At 51.9% G+C, this 19360-nt stretch overlaps 6 protein-coding genes across 6 annotated transcripts; 2 read left to right on the forward strand and 4 right to left on the reverse strand.

Annotated features, from left to right (window-relative positions):
* Positions 1–4911: 4911 nt before the first annotated feature.
* On the forward strand, positions 4912–6089 carry BGZ61DRAFT_491319 (uncharacterized protein; the record flags this gene model as incomplete). The annotated part of the gene is made up of 6 exons (XM_046250414.1): positions 4912–5053; positions 5181–5251; positions 5287–5307; positions 5371–5469; positions 5526–5730; positions 5923–6089. 6 exons carry the CDS (start codon positions 4912–4914, stop codon positions 6087–6089), a joined length of 705 nt encoding a protein of 234 aa, XP_046108542.1.
* Positions 6090–6568: 479 nt separating this feature from the next.
* Positions 6569–9291, reverse strand: BGZ61DRAFT_445208 (kinase-like domain-containing protein). Its single transcript, XM_046245049.1, has 6 exons — positions 8344–9291; positions 8211–8292; positions 7816–8163; positions 7308–7764; positions 7140–7227; positions 6569–7083 (listed from the first exon to the last, which is right to left on the reverse strand). Exons 1-6 carry the CDS (start codon positions 9205–9207, stop codon positions 6868–6870), a joined length of 2055 nt encoding a protein of 684 aa, XP_046108543.1. The 5' UTR covers positions 9208–9291; the 3' UTR covers positions 6569–6867.
* Positions 9292–9909: 618 nt separating this feature from the next.
* BGZ61DRAFT_165669 (uncharacterized protein) lies at positions 9910–10702 on the reverse strand. The gene is made up of 2 exons (XM_046237519.1): positions 10399–10702; positions 9910–10334 (listed from the first exon to the last, which is right to left on the reverse strand). Exons 1-2 carry the CDS (start codon positions 10526–10528, stop codon positions 10147–10149), a joined length of 318 nt encoding a protein of 105 aa, XP_046108544.1. The 5' UTR covers positions 10529–10702; the 3' UTR covers positions 9910–10146.
* A 97-nt stretch (positions 10703–10799) lies between these two features.
* Positions 10800–12149, forward strand: BGZ61DRAFT_445212 (CobW/HypB/UreG, nucleotide-binding domain-containing protein). The gene has a single exon (XM_046245050.1). The coding sequence runs from the start codon at positions 10886–10888 to the stop codon at positions 12014–12016; it is 1131 nt and encodes a 376-aa protein (XP_046108545.1). The 5' UTR covers positions 10800–10885; the 3' UTR covers positions 12017–12149.
* Positions 12150–14275, reverse strand: BGZ61DRAFT_445213 (uncharacterized protein). The gene has a single exon (XM_046245051.1). The coding sequence runs from the start codon at positions 14244–14246 to the stop codon at positions 12222–12224; it is 2025 nt and encodes a 674-aa protein (XP_046108546.1). The 5' UTR covers positions 14247–14275; the 3' UTR covers positions 12150–12221.
* A 691-nt stretch (positions 14276–14966) lies between these two features.
* Positions 14967–19262, reverse strand: BGZ61DRAFT_344874 (amino acid permease-domain-containing protein; the record flags this gene model as incomplete). The annotated part of the gene is made up of 5 exons (XM_046239740.1): positions 14967–16687; positions 16736–17741; positions 17897–18344; positions 18402–18939; positions 19007–19262. The coding sequence occupies 5 exons, from the start codon at positions 19260–19262 to the stop codon at positions 14967–14969; spliced, it is 3969 nt and encodes a 1322-aa protein (XP_046108547.1).
* Positions 19263–19360: the final 98 nt, after the last annotated feature.

Consider the following 19360-nt stretch of genomic DNA (forward strand, 5'->3'; position numbering starts at 1 on the left):
CATTCCTGGGGCGCCGTTCTGGCTGTACTCCCTGAAAGTGGCTCCATTGATCTCCTCCGGGGCTGGGTGGGATGATAGGAAGTCCTCTTCTGGGATACCAACGGCAGTGTTCGCTTCAAAGTCTTCATCCGTGCCGTCTTCCATTTCTACATCCAGGGCCTCGTCGATAGCTTGATCAACTAGCTCCTCATCGTCATCTTGATCGTCACCATCGGCAGCGATGATTGCCGCGAAGTTCTCTCGCTTCGAACCGTATAGCATTGCCCGCACGCAAAGGTTGAAGATATGCGCAGCGCAGCGGATCCGTCGCTCTTCAGCTGAGAAGCCGTGTTCAAAGGCAAGATCGTCCATGCAGGTGTCATTGTTGGCAGCATTGTCCAGCGTGAAGTAGCCAACCTTGTCCGGGTCGTTGATTTGCCAGAATGCGAGCGTATCAGCGACCTCATCGGCAAGTGAAGCACCGTTGTGTCTGCCCGAGAGAGGTCGAAGCCCAAGGAGGATTCGGTGTTGGACAAAGTGGTTATCAATGAATTGAGCGTTGATCCCAAGAAACGAAGTGTACGACTTGGATGTCCAACCGTCGAAGGAGAAATGAATCTGGGATCGAGCGCTGCGCAATACTTCGGTTACCGGCCCAACGGCACCCCTATACTCGGATTCGAGCATGCGAAGCAGCGTCTTCGCAGAGGGAATGTGGGTCACATCAAGGAGGGGATTGCCGTAGAGAAGGATCCGCTGGAACCGCTCGGTATTGACAATGTTGAACGGCAGGTTATGGTAGGTAATCCAGTCGAGGAGGAGTACTCGGAGGCCTTTGCTGCTGAATCTTCCACGCAGCTTGCTGAGAAGAAACTGGTCGTGGGGATTATTGAAGTCGGCATCGATGAAGTCGGTGATGGTCCTGTCATTTAGAAATGAGCCCCCCACGGGGCTGGCAACTTTGTTCGGGGCCTGCCAAATCAGCACGTTATCAAACCGTAGATGAGAGGCACACACTTACAAGAATCCCGTGGGCTTTGAGTAGGTGTTTCCTGATGGCGACTCCTGTCGAGCAGACGAAACAGAAGTCCGACTTCTTCTTGAAACCTCGGGCAAAGCAGTCGGCGCAGATCCACTTCAGCTTATTTCCCTGCCGCGAGGTGGAACGGTCCTTAACGCGATACCCATATTGTTGCCACCATGCCCTCGTGTCTTGGCCGCCAGTATAACGCTCGAATCCGGGCCATTTGGCCCACTCTTGGCGGCCCCAGAGTGTCCAATCGACCTGAATAAAATCGGCGGCAGTCCCGCGAGGACGGAGCGATGGCGTCGTTGGTAACGAGGTTCCTGGAGACGGGGCGGCTGGCGAAGAAGAGAATTCATCGCGCTCCATCACACCTGGTTGATTCCAGGACGAAGGGCTCAAAGAGAATGGTTCGGAGGACATCATGATGCAGTTAGTTTAGCTAGTCGGACAGATGGGTCGCGTGGGTCGAGGTTGTTGGAAGCCATTGAGACTGCACTGAGGCTCAACTTAAATCCATCCATCCATCACTGACTGGACAGGCATTGAGGCCAATAACACGCGTATATCACGCCCATTTTGTCGTCAACGCGAAATTCGCGACATCTCCACTGCCGCTAAACATGCAAAGTCTTGTGCGATTAATGATGCATTCGCGAGCAGCGCGAACGACGACCTGGCGCGCCCAAGGCGAGAGAGTCGCGCGTGAAGCCGCCATTGTATGTAAGAAGCCAAACTTTGTTCCGACCATTGGTGTACGGAGATTCTCCCAAGTGCCGCTCCACCAAGCTCTCAGTACTTGGCAACCAGCCAAATCGGGGTCTCGTTGATTAGGTCCACAGACGGCGGGGTAAGATTCCATATATTCCCTGTTCCACTTGCGTCAGAGGCTCCTATTGGCTCATGCCACAAGCACAGACGCATCACTACGGGCCAACCTTGAAAAAAAGCCATCCCGTTCCTCAGCCAAGTCCCCATACCGGCTTTGCATTTGTGCTCATTCCAATCTGGCGTCAACTCAGAATGGATTCTTGAGATTTTCGTAAACCGTTCACGTGAGGGGGCGGAACGGTGGGGACTTGAAGTTGAGGCTCTAAGTGGATGCACCTGTGAAGTCGCTGGTACATCGGTTCACAGGCAAAGCTGGCTTTAGGCGCAGGTCCCCGAGACAACCAAAAAGTTAAAGAGGGGGGCAGGAAGATCATGAATCCCATACTCGCCAATGCGTGAAAACTTCGAGCCGGACATATTCATCTGATCATGCCAAAGCTGGCATCAGTAAAAACTTTTTAGTAGAGAGAAATACGGAGACAGTTTTTTTTTGGTTTCCTTTTCTTTTCTTTTTGCTTCCTTCCTATTATTCTGCAGAAAAAGCGGCGTGTTTTTGGTGATCCCCCTCTCTGTATAGCGGCCTGTTACTGGGACAAACATACCCTATACTCCTGCGTTAAAAACTACTGTAAGCCCCACCTACTTTATATGACGACCTTGGTACCTCCTAACTTGGGAGGTTGTATTTTACAGCAACAATAACTCATACTTCAACCCCCCACGCGACAAATATATATTCCTCATAGAAACCGACTCAGTGTTTTATTACAAGATTAAATTGGGTTGTCCGTTACATTCCTGTAAAGCACCTGCTGGTGGGTTGTTTGTCGGGATTGTGACCATGGGAGTCATTCCCAACTGGTAAACCTGTTGGCAATTCGCGGTGGCCGGCGCGTTAATCCGTTCCGGGCTGGGGGGCGGTTAGACAGGGTCGTGACAGGGATGATTGCTGTAGTTGCAGGGTACCTAGTATGCTATGGGCTTTTAGGGTCATGTTATGTACTTGCTAACACATCTTAGCATTAAGATGAATTGTTGTCAGTGTTGATCGCGTTGCACTTCTCGCGTCGAGGAGAGTGCCAGGGGCCTCTTAACGCGTCTGCGAATCGCGCTGAATCCACCCCTTGGTCATGATTCGCACATCGCGTCTCTCTGTTCGACCGAATCGATCGATTTTCGATCGAACGGGTGGGGGCGATCGATTCGATGTCGAATCATATGGTGACCTGTACGGTTCGAATGTCGAATAGGATGCCCCACATTCGAATCGATGTATTCGAACATCGAACAGGACATGTCACATTCGATTCGATGCGAATCGAATGGGCACGCCGCAGATTCGACATCGAATCGAATGCCAAGAAATTCGATTCGACATTCGTAAGACTTGGCATCGAATGAATCTATCGATTCGATTCCCGTTCGTTCGATGTCCATCCCTGGGAGTAGCTGTGGTGGCAGACATTGGCACCTTTCCAAAAATAATTGTTGATGGTGGACAGCCTCAGTTACTTTCCATCGGACGTTCTCATTCCTTGTATCCACCACGTTGGGATCATGCATAATGGTGGGTGGTCCTCAACGGCCTTGGTCAGTTCCCAGTCTTGCCTCATCCAGTAACTACTAGATAGCCGTACTCATAACTTAAAAAATCAATAAGTAATGGACACTAATGATCTTACAAACTCGACCAGGCGGCCAAACTCGGCGATACCATACTTAAGCGATGGCTCCACTCTCCGCTGCAGTGGGGAGCTGATGCCACCAAGGATAACATGGAGTGCAACTGGGCGACGAATCTTGGACTGCCGATAAAGCCAGCGGGGCGTGGATCAAAAGGTGTGTGCGATTAGACGTTCTATTTGGTATCTTAAAGACTGCCGTTTGTCTATCTACCCACATGGCTCCGTACATCCTCGATTCCCAATCTCCAGATATGATTCCGTTTGTCATGTAATTCTCGCAAAATCATCTACAGCTGTTTCTCAGCAGTCTAAGGTTTCAGGGAAAATCCTAGGTGTCTTGCAGAGTTGAATGCGTGATTGGAGAGGGAGAGAGTCCAGACCGTCTTCGCCTTTAAAGACCGCATAGCTCCCTAGTATTTGAAAATCCAACTACATTGCATTGTCTGTTGGTTGGAGTCTGCAATTGCTTCCTCTAGGCATACAAATTTCCAAGTTGTTAGGTTCAATTGAATCGTGCGTTTGGCCCCCTGTGCCAGCTGACGCCTCAATTAGGGGTGCCCATACACTCTTGTTTGTGGCCATGATGTTAGCCCCCTTCTCAAGAAATACGTCAACAAAATCCACCGACCCGTTGGCGCAGGTAATGTGACAGGCTCATCTCCCCAAACTACTAGTCTCATTCAGATTTCGTTTAATGATGAGTGAAATTGCCGCACCTGTCAAGTGCAATTTTATTGCGTAGTATAGAGGGCAGGGTGGGTGGTCTCGGCCTCTTCCCTTCTCGTTCTGCATCTCCTCGGTCGATCAATGTCCTGAAAGCATCCCAGGTAGGGCTATCGGTCGAGAAATTTGATATAGAGCCTGGCTATTCCGACATTGTAGCCGTTCAACACACGAGTGCTAGGTCCAACAAGAGAAGGCCTGAACGAACCGCATTGGGGAATTAACACCCCGACAAGATAGGGGAATGTCGAAACCTCAACATCACGGGCACTTAGGAAACGCTGTACTCGGGTTCAGTCTGTGACCCTCGAGTACTAACCATCATTGGGCGCCCGCGGACCCAGTTGAACTTCCAGTCAGTTGAAAGGCGTTCTTGAGGCTGACGCATTTGCCGCCCAAACTTCTCTCGTCTATTACCTACCATTCTACATCGCCATCGCACTGTCGTAGCCATATCGAATCCTTCTTTCTTCCAAAATATCTTTTTGAGAAAGCCTCTGAGTCATGCTAGTACTGACTTCGCCCGAATCTCTATTTGACCCTCACCAGCCTCTTCCTTGAACTAACCCTCACGAAAACGGCCTTCTATAACCAATTTTGAAGTCAGAAGAGAGATTATTCGCTCCTAGCGGAAATATTTCCTTTGGAGGCCCAAGCACTTGACACGTCATGGGCTGGGATCAACGTCGCCTTATATCGGTTACTATTGAGGACGAGGAGATCGAATCAGCAGAACCGGCGATTGGATATCCCTGGAAGCACGTAGACGATCTTGCACCAGACTTTTTCAAGATCCGGGTTTCAAAACAGGGTCATTGATTTCAACGTCGACTGACCCAGAGGATGATAATACCTTCTGTCCCTTTCATTATTCAGACCTTCACTCGACCTGGCTCAGCGTCCGGACGGAATCCATGCTATCTTAAGGTTAAACTAAGAGGAACTTGATAGACTTGAACTACTGGTAGACCTCGCCAGATACCCGAAGCCTCCGGAGTCAAGGAAGAAGGCAAGTCTTACCCAGAGACTCCTACTGTTGCTTAGGACCTTACTAGAGCACAGCTTGTATTCAACTGCTACTTTATATATTAACGCTTGGGTTATATATGGCACGAGATGGACTTATAGATATGTTTACCGAAATATCCGCATATAGTGCTCTTTGACAGGCTCGTCGTGGATGAGATCGAGGTGTGGTGTGTTGGGTTCACCACTGCATTATCCCCGGTGAGACCCTTGAGGAGAATAAGACTTGCGTTTTCAAGCTGAAATAGCTCCACCAGCTAATTGCAGTTATTTATGAGCCTATCTTGAGTCTCGGTATTTCTCATCAAAATGTGGCCCCTCGCAATCTCCTCATCAGCGACACCACGGATTCCTTGACGATCTTCGACTCCAACTTTTCGGTTCGAATCGGTGAGATAGGATACAGTGAGGCCCGGATTGATATCAAAGGGGTCATGTTCACTATGTACCAGATCATTACTCGTGATCTTACGCGCGAGGAAGCTCGAGCATGAAGAACAAAACGTCTTGAATGTCGAGAAAAAGAATGGATACCACATCCAGATGTCTTGCTGGACCCCCCAGTCTCCGAGTTTCGCGAGACTCTTGCGCAAGGCAAGCACACCACTTCCTACAAAGATGCCCCAGGCTTCATCAACTAGCCAAACACGCCAGAACCATCGCCATCAGAAGTTGTACTCAACTACTCAAGCAGACTGGTGACGCACCTAAAAGTGCTGTGGAGCGTGGAGAGAAGGAGGACTCTGGAACAAGGCAAGACTGTCTTGAACTGGCAACGGCCTGCCCAAGCCAGCTATTTCCAGCTCTACCAACCTAGGTAGCCTGTATTCTCATCGCCCTCGGGCCGAAGATTTTCAAGATGGTCACTATCCGATGAGGTTTAACGTAGAACTCCACCCGAGCCCAATTCAGTCGTATAATTCCCCAGATACAGCTGCCACTTAATTAACTCGAGTGCCAGAGGTAATAGACTACATTTGGTGGTGACTGCAGCCTTGGCAGTTTGGCAAGGCCGAAAACTGCTCGGCAGCTGAGCACATGTTCCTCCAAGTAGAAGCTCACGGATATGCGCATACGACGTCTGGGGGACTTGGCACAGTTGTAACCAAGGCCAACTTTCAAACTTGATCTGGTCACCTTGTGCCATGCACATCTGAGCATATCAGCGCATAATGTGCCATCGTTGCATCTACGGTAATTCACAACTCAAGGGTGAGGTGATGACAGACTAACCTCCATTATAGAGTCGGCAGTCATATTTGCATAACAAAGGTTCACGCTAGCTTCAATGTTATACAAGTGAGAGATGTAGTTCAATTTGTTCATTCAACTGGTCTAGGGCGGATTGTATCCATACCAAGACTCCATAACGTGACACGAGCACGCGACAAGTTGTATTCATCCTCTGTACTGGGTATCATCATATAAACCTACTCCTGTCTCCTTTGTTTAGACCCGTCATTCCATCTTTGAGCGTACGCCCGTCTTTATTGAGAAACTCAACCAAAGCGCCGTCATAAAGTAAATGTCCCCGCAATGATCATGCCGTAGATGTACCCAAATCAAAATCCTCGACACCCACGTTCTTTGAACCGACGACTACAGCCGTGTCTGAGAGCTGTGTGGAAACATTTGTGCTCTTTCCAGGCGGATTCGCGCTGCTTCTGTCCCATCATCGCGTACTGGTTCCTGGAACCATGGATGATTTAATGCTTCCTTTGCCGTAATGCGACGAGCGGGGTCATATACGAATATTTTTTGGAGCAGATCGAGAAAGTGTTTCAGAAAAGTGTTGCTTTTGGTGGGAATAATCTCCTGTGTTTGTATGAGCGTCATGTCCAAAATAGTTAGATCTCGGTGTTGGGGCGTACATCTAGCCGCTTCATGGTTCTGACGAATCTTCTTGAAGCTCGGTTTGTCTCAGGAGTCGGGTAGTTCAGTCGAAAGCGCTTGAAGTAACTGCTGACATCATTAGTTGTCTGAAAAGAACTACCATCCGTCACGGGTTTGCAAGGCCTGTGGTTCAGAGAAACACTTACCTGGCTGCACTGTTGCTTCTAGAGGACATTCGGTTAACTTTCCGCACCAACTCGGTGTCGATTTTCATGTCAAACACGGCTTCCATCAAAGCCAAATGCTCAACGTTATCATGTGTTTGGAACAACGCGTCGCCTGTGAAAAATTCAACGAGGATGCAACCTATACTCCAAATGTCGCAGGGGAAGGACCATCCAAGCCCGAGGATGATTTCAGGGGCTCTGTAATGGCGCGTTGACACGACAGAGGAGTGGTACTCATCTTGGAAAGTCGCTGATCCAAAGTCGATGAGTCTGATTTCGGGGTTTAAGAGAACCTTCCGATGTTCGGCTTGGCGACCTGGGGACGTCCGGGATGAGGGGATGGTGCGATTGTAGGTGAATGTTTGGTAGGAGGCGTCACAGAGGAGAATGTTTTCCGGTTTTAGATCGGTATGGATCAGTCCCAGGTCGTGGACAACTGGAGATATTATTAGAATCGAGAAACCAAGTATGACTACTGAGAACTTACAAGCGACACTTGTCAAGAGCTGTTTGGCAAAGCTCTGGATATGACTGTTTGGGAAGGGCACGAAGCCATTACCCTTGAGATAATCGAAAATGCTAGAGTCAAGCAGATTCATGACGAGACAGGTATGACCGCGGAAATCGAAGCAGTCGCGAAGATGAATGCACCTGTACTTGTTTTCGGCATCGTTTTGTCGGAGTGTCTGCAAAACGCGCAGTTCGATTTTGGCTGCATCACGGTATTTTTGCACGGATCGGATCACCTTCACGGCAACCACTTCGTTGGTTTTGCTGTCGAGGGCTTGCACGACCTTGCCAAAAGTTCCTTGACCGAGGAGTTTGCGGATTTTGTCTGAAGAATGGTAAGTACACCGCCAGAAAACACCGCGAAAAACTGACATTGACTGGTGAGATCTTCATCAGGAACAACAATATAGTGTCCGTCGTCGTCATCAATTTTCTTGTTATCGGCCCTCGAACCCTAATGATTGTGAGCAATTGGGCAAATAATTGTGAGACATCAATCACTGACCGTGTGTCCGACTCTGACGGCCACATCTTTCGCTCTGAGCACTGGTTTGGTGAGACCTTTGTATTCGATGTTGGTCCCCAGCAGTGACCTGGCATCAATGTCCGTACTGGCTCCATTCGCAAGTTGATACCGGGTTCTCTTCCTCTTCTGGTTTACTCGCGGATCAGGCGAGCCCAACTGCGGCGTGGAATTTGGCTGTGGTAACCGGATTTCCGCGCGTTGTGGCTGTACGGTCCTCGCACCCGACTTCTCCACGTATGGCTCATCGGCGGGTCTCTGGGGCTGTGCAACTGGTTCTTCGTCGAATTTTCGTTTCCTAGTTGAGGCGGGTTTTATCGAGGGAGCGGTGGTGTGATAGCTCGTGGGCTCGTCTGTCGGGCGGTCCGGGCAAGGCTCCGGCGTATCTTCGATGACAATGATCTCTTGGGGAAGGCCATTCTTGTAGAATTCGTTCCAATCTGGCAATCTCGTTTTATTCTGAGAAGACCGAAGCTGTCTGTCGCTGCCGTGGTACGGATGAGGCGACTGTATCGCAGTGCGGAGAGACGTGCTCGATTCCGACGTTGAATCAGGATGTGTTTGGTGGTGGAGGGAGGGGTTCGGCGGATCCGACAAGAGTAGAGGTGGTCGGAAATCTTCGTGATCGAACGGTCTCTGGCCGAGACCATGCGTCTGAGTCTGGCGGGCTGCTGTAAGCGTAGACATTGTATCGTCGTCGAGGGACGAAGAGCAACTGGTTCCTCGCGCGACGACGTTTGAGAGTTCGAGCCCTTGATCTCGCGCCGTGTCGGTCGAGCGTCGGATAAACGTAAGGCCGAGAAGGGTTGTGTGCAGCTCAAACTGTCCATGGAAGAACAATACCATACGGAGTCCTTATTGCAGGAGCTCAATACACATGAAACTGAATGCAAAATTCACCATTTGAGCCCAAATCTTTCGACGTCATTTTTGCTGGCTGCTCCACGGCACTGGGTAAGGGCATGTACACGTCGGATATTCCATCACTTGCAGCAGAGACCATGCATCAGTGGTTGGGATGGTTGCTGACTAAATCATCCTAAAACAGACTAGCGCCTTCATCAACTTCTTTATAATGCGGCACACTCGCCACAATTTCTACTCTTCTTTTTTTCTTTCTTCTTTATCAAAAAGCATCCGGGCTGCCACGACCTTCATCTAGTCCCTTCGGGGTTTTCCCACGGTGTCGCGTTGCCTTTCCCCTCGCGGGAAGTGCCCAGGAAGAGTAAAACCCTTGGATATAGGAAGTTTTCCGTCAGAATCGTTGCTTGCAACGACAGCTGTTTTCGGTCAACGCCAAGAAGGGGGGACATCTCCTTGTGAGAAACCTAAACTGCTGTGCTTCATTTTGAAGCTCAGTTGACGTGCAACGTCCATCGTAAACCGGTGCGGTCACGTTCAAGACCAGATGCCAAACATGACGCGGATGCATCTCATCATCGCCCATTGGTGACGTTCCGAGCGCCTGTTGAGTGTGGCGGCGGTGGAGGTCGCGCTGCAGAGATTTATGTTTCAGCCGCAACTCTCCACAACCCACGCGGCGCTGCTGGTGAAGAAAATGCCGGTCCGCAACTCATCGGCGTTGAACCATGTCTTGTGTCTCGTGTTGTCATGGTGACACTCTATTGACGGTGAATTGCCACAACCCGGATGGTGGTGGGCTTGGCCCAAACACTGTTCACGATGGTGGCGATGAAAAACATCCAAGCAATTCCCCAGCGTCGGGTTGTGTCAATTTGGAATAAAATTACAATGCAAAATCCTGAGACTCCACTCAAAGAACCCTCACTCTTCCCGGGCACCGAGGAGACCATCCTTGCCTTTACTTCCATGCTGTTCTCTCACAAACCCCTCTATCTTGTCATCATGGTGTGGTCGTTCTGGGGGCCCAGGAAGCTCAGGCTTGTTGAGGGTATTCGAGTCACTCTGATGACTGCCGAGGATTTTGGCAGCAGCTGGGACATACTCAGTGACTGACCACCGGGTAGGTTAGCGACCGTGCAAGACATTTAGGGAGTATTGCTGCTGAGAACATACTCTTCTCAACGATGGGGTTGGGCTTCTCATTGGCCTTAGAGCGAGTCTCTTCAGCAGCTCGGTCGAGCTGCTCCTTGAAGGTCTCCTGTTGAGAACCGTTAGGGTTTGGAGTCGTCTCTGAGGATGTCATGTTGTATTGACCAGTTGGCAATTTCTTCCGATGTGACAAAAGAACTTGTGAACGGTAAGTCTGGGAGAGTTTATGTTCAGGAATCGAAGAATTATCTTTATGATCTTCAAGCAAGCCTGTCTCTCGGCCTACGCCATTGACTTTCAGCTGTTGAACCACTTCCGGCGCAATCTAGTGACGTCAAGATGCAGTGGCGGGGTGACAAGCTGATAAGGCCCGATAAGCGCCAGTGTTATCTTATCGGTGACATTTTGGTGGGCTGACTGCTGGTACTTCGTATGGTGCAACTGACAGCAGCCACGAGAGATATTTTCGTTGAGGCTTGACAATATCAACAAACAGCGCGAGACTTCAAAGATGGCCCCCATCCCGATCACCATAATCACGGGCTTCCTAGGCTCCGGGAAGACCACACTGATCCTCAACCTGATCCCGCAGCTCAAGGAACAGAACCCCGCCTACAAGCTCGCCCTCCTCAAGAATGAGTTTGGCGACCTCGCCGTCGACTCTCAGTTGGCTACCAACTCGTCCATCTCTGGTGTGCAAGAGCTTCTGAACGGCTGCATCTGCTGCAACCTCGTCGGCCAACTCGGCCCGGCGCTGGAGGAACTTGAGAAGACCGTCTCGCCCGACCGCATCGTTATCGAGACCAGCGGCTCTGCCTTCCCCGCGACCCTCGCCCTCGAGATCAACCGCCTGGCGCGCGAATCAGGAAAATATGTGCTCGACGGTGTTATCAGCGTGATCGATGTCGAGAACTGGAAGGGCTACGAGGACACGAGCTACACCGCCCGCATCCAGGCCCGATACACCGACCTCATCGTCTTTAACAAGTGGGAGGCTGCTGGCGAAGATCGATACGAGGAGTGTGTCGACAGAGTTGGTGATCTCGAGGTTGACGTGGCTAGGGTCAAGAGTGACAAGGGCTGGGTTTCTATGAACCTGGTGTTTGGCGTTGATGGCGGTTTGGCTCAGGAGTTGACTGACGCAGAGCTGAATGGCGACCACAAGGCGCATGGCGAGAGCCACAGACACAAACACAACCAGACGAACGGCGATGGTCACAGTCACGGGCATCAGGGCGAAGTTGAAGTCCTGTCGATCGAGCTCAATGGCGGCAGTGGCAGCGCCATCTCCACAGAGAAGCTCTTGGGTTTCCTCAACGCTGCACCCAAGGACGAGGCCTACCGCATCAAGGCAGTCCTAACACTCTCCTTCACCCCCTCCAACTCGGACCCGGATGTCCCCAAGCCCGAGGCGAACTCTAGCGGACGATACATTCTGAACTGGGCGTTTGGCCGCTGGATATTCACGCCCGTCGCACAGGCTGTGCAGGAGCATGATTCTAGCAGCGATGTGACTCTGCGCATGACGATGATCCTAGCGCGGTATGAGAGCAATAAGTGGAAGAAGAAGATCGAGGCCGGCGAGTATTTGCAGTTGGAAGGCGGTGACGCGAGTGGGTTGACTGTTCAGAAGATAATATAAAGGGGGTTAGACAGACGACATTGTAGAGTAGAAAAGACATGGGCTGTAGAGGATATCACGATGAGACGAAAAGTTTGGGCGGCATATAGAGCTTAGACTCTGTTGACGAGCGGGCAGTATTATATATTAAATCCCGATATCATACAAAAGACGATGAGACAAGAGCCGAATCAACACTTGGCGAGACGCCAAGTATTCTTGACTATCAGATCCATCCGGGCCCTGGACTCATTGGGCTCCCCCAGAAGCCATCATACTCCTCCAGACTCACGTCCCGGGTCATGTACCCCTGGGCCTCCCGGCTCACCACCGAATCATTTCTGTCGCGGAACTTGGATTCCGAGTTCTTGTCAAAGTAGTAGTCGGCCAGTTCGTCGTTGGACAGAGGCCTTCCCTTGGCCAAGATCTTGCCGCCGGCAGTTGGCACACCGTACTGGTACCGCGCAAGTACTTCAGGCGTCGGCAGTGCGGAGAGCGACGTACCGGAAATAGGAGGTGGGACTGTCACGACAGTGTGGATGGTGCGAGAAGTTATGGCGGTGGGCGAGAGTTGAGAGGAGGTGGGCGAGATGGGGGGCGTCATCTCGTTGGCTTCTGGGTTGGAGGTCATGGAGACGGTGGGTTGATGGCGGCGGAAAGGCGAGGTCTTGTCGGTCACGATGGGCGGTGGGCGGTTATTCTTCCCCTGTACTTCTTTGTCCTTCTCGACTTGGTTAGAGGAGAATGCCTGATGATGAGGCGTCGGTCCTGGTGAGGTCTCATCGTCGCATCTTTGGCAGACTCCCCATGCCTCTGCCACTCCAATATGGCACATCCGACACATTGGGTCTGATACACTGTCCTGACGAACATGGACGGGGTCTGCCAGGCTGTCCTGTCGGAGAATGACAGGGTGAGAGTTCAGGGCTTCCCCGGGCGTCGGCCGTCGGGTATCTTTCTTGGGCTGCGATCCTTTACTCAGTGGAGATGGATGCAGCGGCCGAATCCAGGGATCGTCCGTCCGCGATGGCCGCCGGGGAAAGCTCCTGCTCATGTCCGGCGACTGAGACTGGTCACTGTCGTGAGAACCGCGCCGCGACGAGGCGTTGCTGGAGAGGTCATCGGAGCGAGAACCGCGACGGGTCATGGAGTGGACGCTTCCCTTCAGAGAAGGAGTCGGAGTATGGCCTGTCGGCTTGTACGTCCACGGGTTGTCCATGCGGGACGGCCGGCGGACGATGACGGTGTTGATCTTGGGCGCGGCCGGATCCGGCGCCGGCAACTTCCAGCTCCACGGGTTGTCCGGCCGGGATGGTCGGCGCAACATGACCATGTTGGCCCTCAGCGCAGAGGCCGTCGGCGGCGGCTTTGAAGCCACGTTCGATTCTGGCCGCGAGGCTGTGGCTGTCCTTGGTGCGGGAGCCGGAGCCAGAGCCATCGCCGCCAGAGGTTGAGCTGGCTCGGCCCAATTCCACGAGATGTGGTTGTCGTCGGTCCGTGGGCTTCCTCCCGGTGATACATCGCTGCTGTTGTCGTTGATAATGTCGTTGCTGATATTGTTGATATGGGAGTTGTTGTTGTTTTCTTCCTGGTCGCTTGCACTGTCGGCCTCCTCGATGAATGGCAGTGGTGAACATGGTCTCGATTCATCACTGCTGCTCTCGCTCATCCTACTCATGCTCATGGCTCTGTTGATCCTGTACCCGGGATTGACAGCGTTGAGATTCAACTCGGTCACTTCTGTGATGGTCGCCGAAATCCTGTTTTCGAGGTGGAAGGGATCATTCTCCTCCAAGTCCAGTTCATCGATTGATTCGGCGATTCCGTCAGAGTATTCATCGTCGTCCAAGTTCTCAGCCTCCTCCGGCCCTACCAAATCCGAAGGATTGAACGACATCCCAAACGTCATTGTGGACACTCTGCATTCCTCGGCTCTTTGCCTCTCCTCCCTGTCCTCCTTCATAATTTGCATGAGCGGCTTCACCGGTTGATCTGTGAGGTGGACGATCTTGAGGTCCCTTATTCTCGAGTCCCTTGATGACGCTGACGAGCGCTTTCCCATGAAGCTTCGAAACTTCAGCTGCTTTTTCCAGCTGATTCGTACTGAGCCTTTCCGGTCCGTCTGAGGCGAGTGGATATTCGGGGTCGTCGCTTGCTCCTCGGGCACATTCTCAAGGCTCGGCTTGTCTTCACTGGTCCGCCTGCTGGCAGACCGCGACGAGGGAGACTGGATCTTGACTTGTTTCATCATCTTGCGATAAAGATTGAATGAATTGTATTCTGCAATGGGAAAAACACAGCGTCAATTGCGGCGGATTTGGGAGGCAGCGAGCCACCATCTTAGATATTCCCCGAGACGACTTCCAAGGATCAGAGTTGGGGCTGGCCAAACCCAATGCAGACCATTTCCCCATTTCCGATCGGATGGGCCGAAGGTACAGTTTCGCCATCAGACGTGTGATTGGACCGCGGCCAAAGCATCACAGATCCGGGGAGTCCCTAGGGGAACCGGAGTGAGACAAGGAATGCAGTTTGAGCCTCAGCGTCGATGCTTTCGGTGACACAAGTCCGCCACGAACCTCCACCCAAGACGCGATAAGACTCGTTCATACTTTGTCCACCATCTCCAGATCGAGATCCTCCCCGGCTCCGGTGGTTTAGCCCAGATGTCGATGCCTCTAATTCAGTTTGAACTACTGATCGCCGGGTCCCGGTTAGCTGTCCCCGCCTGGCGCCTGTGTGAATGGCTGAAGCTCAGCCGCCGGGAATGCTCTATCTCAGTCTCGGCCCATCTGTCAAAATGCCGCCAAGCTTTATATATCCAAGTGTCGTTCCGGATTCGTCATTTCATTGTATTGAGCTTGACATGCCGCCCACACCCCCTCCTCCCTTTGTTTCCCTTTGTCTCTCCCTGTCTCTTGTCGACTCTCTTTCACTCTGTCTCTCACTGACCCGCCCCCTCTCCCTTTGTCTACAAACTTACCGTCACTGTCATGTTGTTGCTCAGCACCATTAGCGTCGGCGGCATCTCGTTGCATAGCACCTCCACATCCGAGAGGTAGCGTATTGTGGCCGCCTCGTCTAGGCTAGTGCCCTCCGATGGGATCGGGAGGGTACTCAGCAGTACTGCTGTGTCCTTCGAGTACCGTCGCATCAATTCATTAAGAATCAAGTGCTGGGCCCGGCTTGGGAGCTCGTTGAAAGAGAGTTCGACCCCTTGGCCCGAATACGGCGTGGCTGACTCGTCGCCATCCTCCACCCTAGGATCCAACGTATATCTCTCGAGCATCTCGGGCATCGGTAGCCGAACATCGCCTTGGCTGAAGTTTGTCGCCTGCGAATTCTGCCGCGAGTGGTGCCTAGACTGCCCCGCCGAGCGTGGATGGTGAATCGGCTGTTCAGCAAACGTGATTGTCCTACCCTCCTCCTCGCCAACCGTCACTCGCGTCTCAGGGGTGGGGCGGCTTGAGAATTTCCCCAGAGACGATTGCCGTGAGAATGCGGGCCGGTCCACTCTTGGGGTTTCTGAGATGAAATCTGACGGTGCGAAGCTAATCTTGGATCCTTCCGCCTCCGTTGTAATCTTGGTCTCTGGTACAGGTCGGCTGGTAAACCGTACTGCAGACGATTGTCGAGATAGGTTTGGTTTACCCGGTGTCGATATGCCGTCGCGGAGGGGACGCACCGTGTCTTCCCTGGTTGGACTCATTTGGCGTGAACGGCTTGATCGATTTGCGGACCCTCGAGCTTCCGGCGGGCCCAAGGAGGGGAATACTTCCAGCCCGTCGTTTGGTGTGCTGGCGTCTGCCTCAGTGATCGATCGTGAAACCAGGTTCTGGTCAGACAGCATTCCTAACCCATTTGACCTCCGAGTTCGAGACGCGGATAGTGTTCCATACGAAGTAGCAGACGCGACCCCGCCAGTGTTGGGCGAGTGTCCCCTGCCATGATGTCCCCAGAAGCTCACTGCTGCTCGTTCTCCAAGACCACCATTTTTGCGGCGGCCACTAGATCCTAAAAGGGGCCGCTTCACAGATTCGTTAGGGCCAACATCATCATCGTCCACCAGCGCCTCAAACCCATAGGCCCTCTCCTCATCAGAATCCGCAGAAGAAGCTCCTTCGATTTCGGACTCATCGTCGGTTGTCAAGTCGTCTAAGGCGTCATCGTGGAGGTGGTGTGTGTGGATTCCCATGTTCACTCCCATTTTAGACAGAACTCCGATCGGGGGCTTCCTGGGCATCTCCAAGACATCCACCACACTTGCACGGCGACGGTCATAGTTCTCTTCGTGGGGATTATAGATGCCTGGGCGCCCAGATGTGGAATCGAAGATGTGAGCAAGATGATTCGCTTCCTGGGCCGACGTCATATTTTCCGGCTGTCCTCGGAACATCTGAAGATCGTCCCACCACTCTTCTTCTTTGAGAGTATCGTTGACCACAATTTCCCAGTCAATATCGCGGCTGATACCATGAATAATAAGCTCATAGGTATTAAGATCACCCGAAGCTAGACAGAATACTTTGACCTCGGCGTCGATCCGCAGTTTCTCCAAAAGTGCCATGACTCGCGCATGTTCTTCTTGGACTTCATTCTCGTACTCGACAAAAACCATAACTCTGAGCGAGTATGCTTGTCTCCATGCGTGGACGCTATGCAAGATATGGCCTAGCTGGAGAATGAGGGTGTCTGATTTGGTGAGCTTATTGTATATGCATTCACACTTGAAGAGCTTACATGTGTCAAAATTGGTCGTCAATAAATTCTTCCCGTCCGCTGCAACCTCTGCCGACATCTGGATCGGCCAGAGATCGATGTATTTCTTGTGATTGGTTCCGTCCTTTCTTGGAGTTTCGAGCTTGTCGAAGCCACAGCCCACAGCAACATTGAGTTTGCACTTGAGGGCTAGATCTTCCAGGATTGTGAGGTACTGTGTGGGGGACATCATTTCCTCGGTTCGGATGACGTCTGTGGGGAGGATGCCTTCCAACAGCCGAGCAGAGGTGTCACCACGCCGTCGTGGCGCCTTGCCTTCTGACTTTGGCGGCCGGCGCATCTGGACAGTCGGGGACACGGGAACGTCCGGAACCCGAAACTTTAGATTCGACTTTCGCAGCTCGTCCATATTGTAAAAACCGAGTACAGCAATGTTGGGACGCATGCCACCTAGGCCTGCTGATAAGATCAAGTTTCGAATCCCCCAGTTGATTGTCGGAGACATTGTCAGCTGCACAAAAGCTTTGATCCTGGAGAATTCGGATATGTAGTTTGTCCAAGCATGCTGCTGGAGTCTTGCTTCGTGAACCCCGGAATCAAAGTCGTCTGTCACGATAACATGACCGAGGATATAAAGTGATCCTTTTTTCAACGAGTTACAAAACTGAATCAGTCTCGTCTGGCGTCGAGGATTATTGATAAGAAGAATGATGTGCGGGCGCCAGAACTTGATGTGCTCTGGCCTGAGTCGCAGTAGATACTTCCTGACCTGATGATAGATGAGGTTCTGAGATACATCACCCCAACGCTTGGGCGGACTGAGATAATGGATGAGTAGGAAGAGGAGGACAAGAACCGAGACGGCAATGGCCGCGTAGGTCTCGTCGATGAAGAACATGGCAGCAGCGGAGAGAAGGCCAGCGAGCAATGCCGTTTGCCAGGCGAAGAACTTGAAGCTCGGTCGAAAATTAGGAGCTGACCCGATTTTAAGCAAGAAGCATGCAAGGTTCATGACGAAGAAGGTCATCTATCTCATAAGTTAGCATCTAGGCTATAGGAATATTTCTTCAACCACAACACCCAGTAGTGGACTCGATCGACCTCTAGGGGAAGCTAAGAAACAAGATTGGGAGTATTTTTATGGGCTAGGGTTGGCTGAATATACATCATGGAGTTCCTTACCTGATAACCCATTGAGATAAAGGTAGCAATCTGGTTGAGATCGGCCAGAAGGGCAACCTGAGCGATGGCATATGTCAAGAGTAGTGCAAAGATAGGTTCGTCTCCATGTTTCGTTCCTCTGCCAAAAATTGAGAGTCCTGGCAGAAGCTTGTCCCTCGCGAAGGCCTGGAAAAGTTTGGCGGACCCAATAAGACCCATCAGAGCTGAGAAGAAGGTCACGGCACACTCTCCAGCTAGGATGACAGGCTGGGATAAGCTGACGAGAGAAATAGCATTCGGGTTCGCCAGAAAGGAGGCATGGGTAGTGCTTGCGGCGAGAGAGAGGATGACAACAAAGTAGGCAATAAAGGTTGTTAGCATGGCCCAAAGAGTGCCGTTGGGGATGGATCTGCTGGGGTCTTTCAAGTCTCCAGACATAGAAGCACCAGCAAAGATTCCCGAAGTTGCACTGAAAAATAGTCAGAATGTCTGAAATCGTAGCTTGGGTCGGGTATATTTGGCATACGGGAAAAGAATACCAAAGAGGTCACGGAAGGTGGCGAGGCCGTTGTACGCCGGGCTGGTGGTATGGGGAAGAAAGTTGTCGGCCAGGGTATTGAAACTCGGGCCGGTGAAATCTATGCCCAGGGTTTCATCACGGAAGGGCTCCTTGAAGATTGCGGAGATCGGTATGCTGATAATGGCGAGACTCAAGACCGCAAGCAAGGCATTTGAGGCTTTGGAGAAGGTAGCCGATCCCAAGAAGCATAAGCCGGTACAGAGAATGAGAGCGGCTGTCTGGAGGCCATAGCTCGTCCAATACCCTTCAGGAAACGCTGGACCCATGTTGAGGCGGATGCAGTCGATGAGACCAACAACATTCATAGACGCGTTCAAGACCTGGGCGAGGAAGAAGAGGATTCCGATCGAACCTCCAAACTCGGGACCGAGGGAGCGAGAGATGAGGTAGTAGGCACCACCGCCCTTGACCTCACCGTTAGAGGCAATGGCAGACAGGGAGAGGGTTGTTAGTAAGTCAATGCAATATGCAATGATGAGCAGGCCTGTATGTTGCTGTTAGCCCGGCTGCATCTACCCCAAATGGAGGGAATTCGCTGGAAATACTCTTACCAAATATGCCCATGAAGCCAACCTGTCCAAGAATGAGGCCAAAACGCAAGAACATCAGGATGCTCATGATGTTGAGGAACACAGGGATGTAGACCCCAGACAGGGTGCCTAGCTTGGTGCTATCCCGCTGTTCGCTCATCGCAGCGGAGGGCCTCCTATCGCCACTGCCAGCATCGTCGTGGCCGCCATCTGGACGTCCTCCTCGTCCTCCTCGACCATCTCCACCTTTTCCATCGAGAGGCTGCGGTTTCGTCATAGTTGCGGGCTGGATATCGTCCCCGGCCGGCGGGACCACTCGTCACGGACAACAGCGCGAAGACAGGGACATTGAGAGCGGACGCGAGCGAGAACCTG

The sequence above is a fragment of the Ilyonectria robusta genome (genome assembly GCF_021365365.1).
Source record: "Ilyonectria robusta strain PMI_751 chromosome Unknown BGZ61scaffold_4, whole genome shotgun sequence".
Lineage (NCBI taxonomy): Eukaryota > Fungi > Ascomycota > Sordariomycetes > Hypocreales > Nectriaceae > Ilyonectria > Ilyonectria robusta.

Excerpts from the sequence above, each read along its gene's own strand:
- BGZ61DRAFT_445208 (XM_046245049.1), bottom strand. The coding sequence starts at position 9,207 with ATGGTATTGTTCTTCCATGGACAGTTTGAGCTGCACACAACCCTTCTC. Across the intron at positions 8,293-8,343 it reads CCGTCAGAGTCGGACACACG|GGTTCGAGGGCCGATAACAA; the intron begins GTCAGTGATTGA and ends CACAATCATTAG. Across the intron at positions 8,164-8,210 it reads TGAAGATCTCACCAGTCAAT|ACAAAATCCGCAAACTCCTC; the intron begins GTCAGTTTTTCG and ends ACCATTCTTCAG.
- BGZ61DRAFT_165669 (XM_046237519.1), bottom strand. The coding sequence starts at position 10,528 with ATGACATCCTCAGAGACGACTCCAAACCCTAACGGTTCTCAACAGGAG. Across the intron at positions 10,335-10,398 it reads CAACCCCATCGTTGAGAAGA|TCACTGAGTATGTCCCAGCT; the intron begins GTATGTTCTCAG and ends CCCGGTGGTCAG.
- BGZ61DRAFT_445212 (XM_046245050.1), top strand. The coding sequence starts at position 10,886 with ATGGCCCCCATCCCGATCACCATAATCACGGGCTTCCTAGGCTCCGGG.
- BGZ61DRAFT_445213 (XM_046245051.1), bottom strand. The coding sequence starts at position 14,246 with ATGATGAAACAAGTCAAGATCCAGTCTCCCTCGTCGCGGTCTGCCAGC.